The sequence below is a fragment of the Haemorhous mexicanus genome, chromosome 31 (assembly GCF_027477595.1).
Source record: "Haemorhous mexicanus isolate bHaeMex1 chromosome 31, bHaeMex1.pri, whole genome shotgun sequence".
Classification (NCBI taxonomy): domain Eukaryota; kingdom Metazoa; phylum Chordata; class Aves; order Passeriformes; family Fringillidae; genus Haemorhous; species Haemorhous mexicanus.
The window spans coordinates 1,516,018-1,524,553 of record NC_082371.1 but is presented as its reverse complement, the minus strand read 5'-3'; the positions used below and the strand labels follow the sequence as shown (position 1 = coordinate 1,524,553).

Sequence of the window (8,536 nt, the reverse complement as noted above, 5' to 3'; positions counted from 1 at the left end):
CTCTGATGGCTGTGGAATGTGGTCTGGAGATGGTGCACCAACAGGTGCATCTTTGACTGGCCCCTTGTGGATTGTTTTTACTTGATGGCCAATCACAGTCCAGCTGTGTTGGACTCTCTGGTCAGTCACAAAATTTTATTATTCATTCCTCTCTCGCTTTCTGATGGCTCCTTTCTCTTTCTTTAGTATAATTTTAGTATATCATTTTCTTTTAATAAAATATATATATCATAAAATAATAAATCAGCCTTTTGAAACATGGAGTCGAGGTGTTCTCATGTCTTCCCTCGTCCTGGGGACCCTCAAACACCACCACACCACCGCTGTCCCCTGTGTCCTCAAACACCACCACACCAGCACTGTCCCCTGTGTCCTCAAACACCACCACACCACCGCTGTCCCCTGTGTCCTCAAACACCACCACACCACCGCTGTCCCCTGTGTCCTCAAACACCGCCACACCAGCTCTGTCCCCTGTGTCCTCAAACACTGTGACACCAGCACTGTCCCCTGTGTCCTCAAACACCACCACACCAGCTCTGTCCCCTGTGTCCTCAAACACCACCACACCAGCTCTGTCCCCTGTGTCCTCAAACACTGTGACACCAGCACTGTCCCCTGTGTCCTCAAACACCGCCACACCAGCACTGTCCCCTGTGTCCTCAAACACCGCCACACTGCACTGTCCTGTGTGTCCTCAAACACCGCCACACCAGCACTGTCCCCTGTGTCCTCAAACACTCTGACACTGGCACTGTCCTGTGTGTCCTCAAACACCGCCACACCACCGCTGTCCCCTGTGTCCTCAAACACCGCCACACCAGCTCTGTCCCCTGTGTCCTCAAACACTCTGACACTGGCACTGTCCTGTGTGTCCTCAAACACCGCCACACCACCACTGTCCCCTGTGTCCTCAAACACCGCCACACCAGCTCTGTCCCCTGTGTCCTCAAACACCGCCACACTGCACTGTCCCGTGTCCTCAAACACTGCCACACCAGCACTGTCCCCTGTGTCCTCAAACACCGCCACACCAGCACTGTCCTGTGTGTCCTCAAACACTGCCGCACCAGCACTGTCCCCTGTGTCCTCAAACACTGCCACACTGCACTGTCCCCTGTGTCCTCAAACACTGCCACACCAGCACTGTCCCCTGTGTCCTCAAACACCGCCACACCAGCACTGTCCCCTGTGTCCTCAAACACTGCCACACTGGCACTGTCCCCTGTGTCCTCAAACACCGCCACACCACTGCTGTCCCCTGTGTCCTCAAACACTGCCACACTGCACTGTCCCGTGTCCTCAAACACTGCCACACCAGCACTGTCCTGTGTGTCCTCAAACACCACCACACTGCACTGTCCCCTGTGTCCTCAAACACCGCCACACCAGCACTGTCCCCTGTGTCCTCAAACACTGTGACACCAGCACTGTCCCCTGTGTCCTCAAGCACCGCCACACCACTGCTGTCCCCTGTGTCCTCAAACATTGCCACACCACCGCTGTCCCAGCTGCTCAGCCCCGTGTCCTCACTTGCCCATGAAGCAGCAGGAGCCATAGGTCCTCCTTTCTCTTTCTTTAGTATAGTTTTAGTATATCATTTTCCTTTAATATAATATACATAATAAAATAATAAATCAGCCTTCTGAAACATGGAGTCGAGGTGTTCTCATCTCTTCCCTCGTCCTGGGGACCCTCAAACACCACCACACCGGCACTGTCCCCTGTGTCCTCAAACACCGCCACACCGGCGCTGTCCCTGCGCTCAGCCCCGTGTCCTCACTTGCCCACGAAGCAGTAGGAGCCGTAGGTCCTCATCTCCTTGCTGGGGAAGCCGAAGCTGCGCACGCCGGGCTCGGGCAGCCCTCCGCAGCGCTGCCGGGGCGTGGTGATGGGGTAGCGCACGCTGCCGTCCGCCAGCCAGCCCCCGTCACAGCGATCCAGCTGGGAGAACTTCCAGGCTGAGTAGAGCTGGCCCACTTTGGCCAGGGCAGCGCCCTGGTTGCGACACGCCTGCCCCGCCTCCTTGAAGTTCAGGTGGCCCCGGATGAAGTAGACTTGGCCTGGGGGATGGAGAGGGTGTTGCATTGTGATTTCAGGGCTTAACCCAGACCCCCGGGTCCCTCCCCTGATAATTTCCTCCCAGTTGTGTCAGTCACCTCTCCTTTCCCCTCCTAGCACTGTCTGTCAGTCCTGGAATTCCAGAAGGGCGTGGAGTGATTGGCAGATTCAAACCCCTGGGGGGCATTGGGCCATCCAGGTGTCCTTTGTCCCTTGTACCTGGCTGGTGGCTCCCTACCCCTTCCCTGCCCCTCTCCCCGGGGTTAAAGGAACAGCAACCACACAGTCAGGGAGTTCTCTTGGAGCTGTTGCTGGATTCAGAATAAATGGATCCAAACCCTCCATCAGAACCAACTCCTTTCCTTCACCATCGCCTTAAAGCTTCTCTGCCAGAGGGAAACCTGAGGAGCAGCAGAGCTCCTGCACGCCTGGACTTGTCTCCACGTGCTCAGCTGCAGCTCCCAGCTGGCCAAAAGTGTCTCTGGGGTCAAACACCACAGTTCCACTGCCTGCTTCAGCACCAAGGGCCAGACAAGCTCAGGCACGTCCTGTCCGACTCTATTGGTAATTATTCCAATATAAGAGGTGAGCAACCTTCCTGCAAAGAACTGTCACCGCCACATTTTCTGAAAAATCTCTTCGCCCAGGAGTTTTCTCCTGGGAAGCTGAAATAATTCTCTGATTTGCTTCTCCTGTGTTTTGCTGCTTTGGAATGTGGTTTGGACGTTGTTTACCAACAGGGGGTTGTTTCATTGGTTTCATGTGAATTATTTCTGACTTAATGACCGATCCCAGCCAAGCTGTGTTGAGGCTCTGGAAAGAGTCATGAGTTTTTCATTATTATCTTTTAGCCTTCTGTCTTGTATACTTTCTGCGTTCTTTAGTATAGTTTAGTATGGTTTAGTTTAGTATTCTTTAATATAATATAGTATCATAAAATGATAAATTAGCCTCCTAAGAACATGGAGTCAGATTCATCACTCCTTCATTCGTCTGGGAACCCGCAAATACACAAAACAACCTGCTGCAGATCCCCGCGGGCAGCAGGGCTCGGGGGCACTCTGAGAAGCACAGGGGAGATCAGCACTACCTTGAAGGGCAGAGGTGAAGCAGAAAGCATCGAATCTGTCCCTCTGCTTGTCCCTGGCGCCGTAGGTGCGGACGCCGGGCAGGAGGAGGCGGCCGCCGCACGGCTCCCGCGAGTTGATGATGGGGTAGTGCACGGTCCCGTCCAGGATCCAGCCGGCATTGCACCAGTCCAGCCCCTCCATCCAGGCTGTGGGGAGAGAGGCAGCTCAGCCACGGCGTTTCCCTCCTCCCCATCCCCAGACAGGCGTGGGTTTGGGCTGAAGAGGTTTTTTTTAATGCTTCACCTTTGTAGAGCTGCTGGTAGGTGGCGAGGCGGGAGTCCTGCTGCTCGCAGGCTCGCTTGGCTTCGTGGTAGTTGAATTTGTAGCGCCCGTTGCTGGGCTGGTAAGGGAAGACCACACCTGGAGGGACAAAGATGGGGTGAGGGCAGTGCTCTCCCTGAGGAGGCTTTGACTCGACACCCCTGGGGACTCAGTGCTGAATTCAAGGCTGGGGAATGGTGATGCCATGGGGGTGGAGGCACAGAGCCACATGCTTCACTCCAGCTGAGCGTCCCCCTCCTGCCAAATCCCCCAGGGATGTACTGGAGCAGCCACAGGGCCTGCAAGACCTCCCTGGCTGTCAGTTACCTAAGATAAGAAATGCCTGGTCACGATGACTGGACCAAGAGACCCCTCTTCTGCCTCAGACACTCGTTATCTCTCTGTAAGACCATAGGGCATATCAACCTCGACCCTTACTATTGCACTGTTTCCCAAAATTCCTGTACCCCATATAAACCCTACTTCTGCCCAGTTTGGCAGAAGAGCTGTCACCGTCACCCTTCACAGAGGCTGCCAATAAAGACATCTCTGTGGGACCTCACACAGCCTTCTCCTCTCTCCCTGTGTCTGCTGAGGCACTTAGCAAGCAAAGAGCTGAAATTGCTAAAGAGCTGAACTCACCAAAGAGCTGAACTCACTTGAGAGCTGAGCTGCTTGCTAAGATTGCCTGTGGCTGGGAGCCTGCCTGGGGCACCTGGACAGGTCGTGCTTAGCAGTACCCCTCTATCCAGGACACATGTGGCATTCACATTCTCTGAAAAAATTCCTTCCCCCAGGATTTTTCTCCTGGGAAGCTGAAAGGCAGCGAGAGAAGCCTCTGAGAAAAGGAAAACAATCCTTATCTCATTTGCCTCTCCTGTGTTGTGCTTGTCTGGAATGTGTTTGGAGATTGTTTACCCAAAGGTAATTTCTTTATTGGACTCCAGTATGAGCTGTTTTGACTCATTGGCCAATTAGGGCCAAGCTGTGTCAGGACTCTGGAAAGAGTCATGAGTTTCCATTATTATCTTTTCAGCATTCAGTAAGCATCTTCTCTGAATTCTTTAGTATAGTATAGTATTCTTTAATATAATACAGTATAATAAAGTAATAAATTAGCCTTCTGATAAGATGTAGTCAGGTGCATCATTCCTGCCTTTGTCAGGGCACTTTGTTTACAATAGACATGGACAGCAGCCGGGGTCAGACAGACCCCGAAACCCCAGACGTTATAATGCACCCCAAGCTCACCCTCGAGCTGCAGCGTGAGCGAGATGCTCTCACCCCCCAGGGTGTACCCCAAGCTCACCCTCGAGGTGCAGCGTGAGCGAGATGCTCTCACCCCCAGGGTGTACCCCAAGCTCACCCTCGAGGTGCAGCGTGAGCGAGATGCTCTCACCCCCAGGGTGTACCCCAAGCTCACCCTCGAGGTGCACCGTGAGCGAGATGCTCTCACCCCAGGGTGTACCCCAAGCTCACCCTCGAGGTGCAGCGTGAGCGAGATGCTCTCACCCCCAGGGTGTACCCCAAGCTCACCCTCGAGCTGCAGCGTGAGCGAGATGCTCTCACCCCCCAGGGTGTACCCCAAGCTCACCCTCGAGGTGCAGCCTGAGCGAGATGCTCTCACCCCCCAGGGTGTACCCCAAGCTCACCCTCGAGGTGCACCGTGAGCGAGATGCTCTCACCCCAGGGTGTACCCCAAGCTCACCCTCGAGGTGCAGCGTGAGCAAGATGCCCTCACCCCCCAGGGCTGATTCCAAGCTCACCCTCGAGGTGCAGCCTGAGCGAGATGCTCTCACCCCCCAGGGTGTACCCCAAGCTCACCCTCGAGGTGCAGCGTGAGCGAGATGCTCTCACCCCCCGGGGTGTACCCCGAGCTCACCCTCGAGGTGCAGCGTGAGTGAGATGCTCTCACCCCCCAGGGTGTACCCCGAGCTCACCCTCGAGGTGCAGCGTGAGCGAGATGCTCTCATCCTCCAGCCCGTTGACGAGCTGGCAGCGGTAGCGCCCCTCGTCCTCCAGCGCCACGTTGGTGATGGTGAGCGAGGCGTCGTAGCGGTGGCTGTGCCGCAGGCGCACCCGCGGGCTCAGGGGCCCGTAGTTCTTGTGGAAGAGCCCGTTGGTGATGATGATGATGCTCTCCCCGTAGTTGGCCGGCTCCACCTTGCTCCACTTGACGCGGTAGTTGCGAGGCAGGGCGCGCAGCACGCAGGGCAGGGTGGCCGTGGCACCGCGCTGCGTGTGCACCGTGGGGTGCAGCGGCTCCAGCAGGTACTGCAGGTGCAGGGGGGCTGCAGCCCCCGGGCAGCCTCAGCACCATCCCTCCGACACCCCACCGAGCACCCTCAACCCTCAGCAGCATCTGATGGTTTCTGTCATCCATCTTGGTTCCTCTTCACCTCTCCTGCACCTTCAGGAGGCACAGCTCAGCTCCTGCCCTGGCTGGACCCGCCCAGCATCACCTCCCCTCTCCAGCCCCAACTCCAAACAGCACCAGTCCTCCCTGCAGGTCCTGCTCCCCACAGGGGCTCCACATCCATGTATATACACATATATAGGGCTCCATATCTTGCCCCCCAGGCTCTGCTCCCCACAGGGGCTCCACATCCTGCCCCCCAGGCCCTGCTCCCTACAGGGCTCCACATCCATATATATTCACATATATAGGGCTCCATATCCTGCCCCTCAGGCCCTGCACCCTACAGGGCTCCACATCCTGGCCCCCAGGCCCTGCTCCCTACCTGGGGTCCCTGTTGGCCGCTGGAAGATGCTGGACCCTGGGGGTGTTGCCAGGAGCCAGAGGCAGCCGAGCAGGAGCAGCCTGTGCATCCTCAGAGCCGGGGGCAGGACGGAGCCTGGGGAGAGCACAGGGGTCAGAGACAGGCAGTGGGACACACCCTGGCTTTGGGGGGGCCTGGAGGGTGTGGCCCTGCTCTGGGGGGGCTCTCTGACATTTGCTGTGCAGGGGGGACATGGCATGCAGGACCCCCACCCACAGCCTGTGCCAACCCTCCCTGCTGGCACCGCCCCGCTCTCTTACCGTCCCCAGACAGGTCCCTCGGGGAGCTGCCGTGCCCATCCAACGCCCCGTGCCCACGTGCAGCTCCTGCTGCTGCCCTCCTCCGTCATAAACACCCCATGGTGGGGCCAGGGGTCCCTCAGAGCCTGGACCTGTGCCACGAGGAAGAGGTGACACGGGGACACCACAGGGACACCACGGGGACACGGGAGGTGGCGAACAGGTGCTCCCAGCCAGCCCTTCCCTGTCACTGCGCTGGGGCGGGCGGTGCCCTGGCACCCCCGTGGCCCTTGATGCCCGCTCCCATGGTGCCCTCGCTCCCTGCCCTGTCACCGTCTCTTCCTGCTTTCTTCTCTTTTTTTTCCCCCCTCCAACACCTCCCCGAGGAGCGCACGGGGAGGAGGAAGCACAATTTCCCATTGTGAGTGTCTTTCTCTTTATTGTTCTGCTCAGCAAAACACAGTGTGCCCGGGTAACAAACATCCCTTTATCTGCAGGCCACAGCTTTGGGAATTCAGGGAAAACGACAGTTCTGCATTGGCCTCCAGCAGCCTCTTGGGCTGGCAAAGTCCCCCTTGTGCTGGGACAGGGCTCTCTGAGCCCACAGACAGCAGGGCAATGGTAAATTTTATTCCCCTCTCCCTGTCCCTGATGGAGGGATGATGTTCCCACCCCTTGAGGCTCTGGAGGGTTGTGCCAGGGGGCTGCCCCACCACTCAAGTCCCTCTGGATTTATCCTGCCCTCCAAAAAGGCATCAGAGAGGTTTCCCCATCATCCCCTCGGGCCAGGGGCAAAGCACAGGCACACAATGGTGCTGTGTTCTGGGCTGCCACAACTTCTTCCTCCCCCAGGCTCCATCTCCAAGGGTGGAGGAAGCCCTTCTCAAAGGAAGCACGAGACAAGCAGTGACTGTCCCCAACACCAGCTTGGCCTGGCTGTGGCACACACAGCACAGCAAGCAGCCCCCCAGGGGAGAAAGGCATCCGGGTGCCCTCGTTCCCCACCTGCTCCCCACTGCTCCCAGCCTCTTTTCAAGAAGGGACATCAATTTTGATGGCAGCAGGCTGCTCTGGAAGCTTCTTCTAGCTCAGAATGACCAGAGCTTTGTGATCATCACTGTGATGAGCAAAAGGTGTCAGAGCTTTGCTCTCCCCGGGCTGAGGGAGGCTAAACCGGAGCAGCAGCACTGCAAGCTCCTCCCTGCAGCTCCCCACGGTTATGGGCTGGGTCCGAGGCTCTTCAGGGAGTCTGTCATCTCCCTCCCTCACACTTCCTGTGCCCACGGCTGCAGAAGCACATCCTGTTCTCCCCCAGCAGCAGCTCTGGGCTTCTTGGCTGCAGGATGCTGATTCCCAGCTCTGCTATCACAAACGAGCTGTTTCTCACATTTTTCCTAAGTGAAGGCACCAGCCGCAGTCCCCAGCCCTCAGAAAACCACAGCCTGAGGCAGAACACTTGCAGGGGCTCCCATGAGTGACTCATCCCCCTTCCCCACCCCGTTAGCATTGGGGCATGACCCCAGCCCACCACTGCTTATCTGAGTTCAGAGTCTGGCCCAGTGCTGTGGGAAGGAGTCACCCAAGTCACGTCCCAAGCACACACTGTGTAACTTCTCTGCTCCTTGTCTCTTCTTCTCCCTTTTTGGGATCTGCACCCACTCTACAAACACCTCTGCAGAAGCAGAGGCAGCCAAAGAAAACCCAAGGAGCCCCTTGTGCTCAGCTCCCCCTGCTCCTGGCGTGGGCTCCAGCAGGAGCCTCTGACTCTGCTCCTTGGTCCTGTTCCTCGAAGCTCAGATTCTCCTTCCCCCCTCTCGACCCCACAGGAAACCTCACCCCCAAAGCCCCCTGAACACTCGTTTTTCCCTCTGACCAGGGAATTTGAGCCTAGTTTTGCTGAGCCAGCACCTCCACAGCAGGTCAGCCCCCCACCTTTGTGCATCACCCGGCCCCTCCTCTGCCTGACCCAGCCCCCAAACCCACCGCGTTTCTGCAATGCAGAGGCAGAAACCTCACGCATCCCCCCTCCATTCCCTGCCCACCCCAAATCCGGCCCCACCCCAGC

General features: G+C 57.4%; 1 protein-coding gene across 1 annotated transcript; it reads right to left on the bottom strand.

The window, feature by feature from the left end:
• Nucleotides 1-1,564: 1,564 nt before the first annotated feature.
• On the bottom strand, nt 1,565-7,377 carry HAPLN2 (hyaluronan and proteoglycan link protein 2). The gene is made up of 6 exons (XM_059871313.1): nt 6,493-7,377; nt 6,194-6,307; nt 5,393-5,743; nt 3,435-3,551; nt 3,152-3,337; nt 1,565-2,063 (listed from the first exon to the last, which is right to left on the bottom strand). The coding sequence occupies exons 2-6, from the start codon at nt 6,279-6,281 to the stop codon at nt 1,780-1,782; spliced, it is 1,026 nt and encodes a 341-aa protein (XP_059727296.1). The 5' UTR covers nt 6,282-6,307; nt 6,493-7,377; the 3' UTR covers nt 1,565-1,779.
• Nucleotides 7,378-8,536: the final 1,159 nt, after the last annotated feature.

Excerpts from the sequence above, each read along its gene's own strand:
- HAPLN2 (XM_059871313.1), bottom strand. The coding sequence starts at position 6,281 with ATGCACAGGCTGCTCCTGCTCGGCTGCCTCTGGCTCCTGGCAACACCC. Across the intron at positions 5,744-6,193 it reads GCGGCCAACAGGGACCCCAG|CCCCCCTGCACCTGCAGTAC; the intron begins GTAGGGAGCAGG and ends CGGGGGCTGCAG. Across the intron at positions 3,338-3,434 it reads CTACCAGCAGCTCTACAAAG|CCTGGATGGAGGGGCTGGAC; the intron begins GTGAAGCATTAA and ends CTCTCCCCACAG.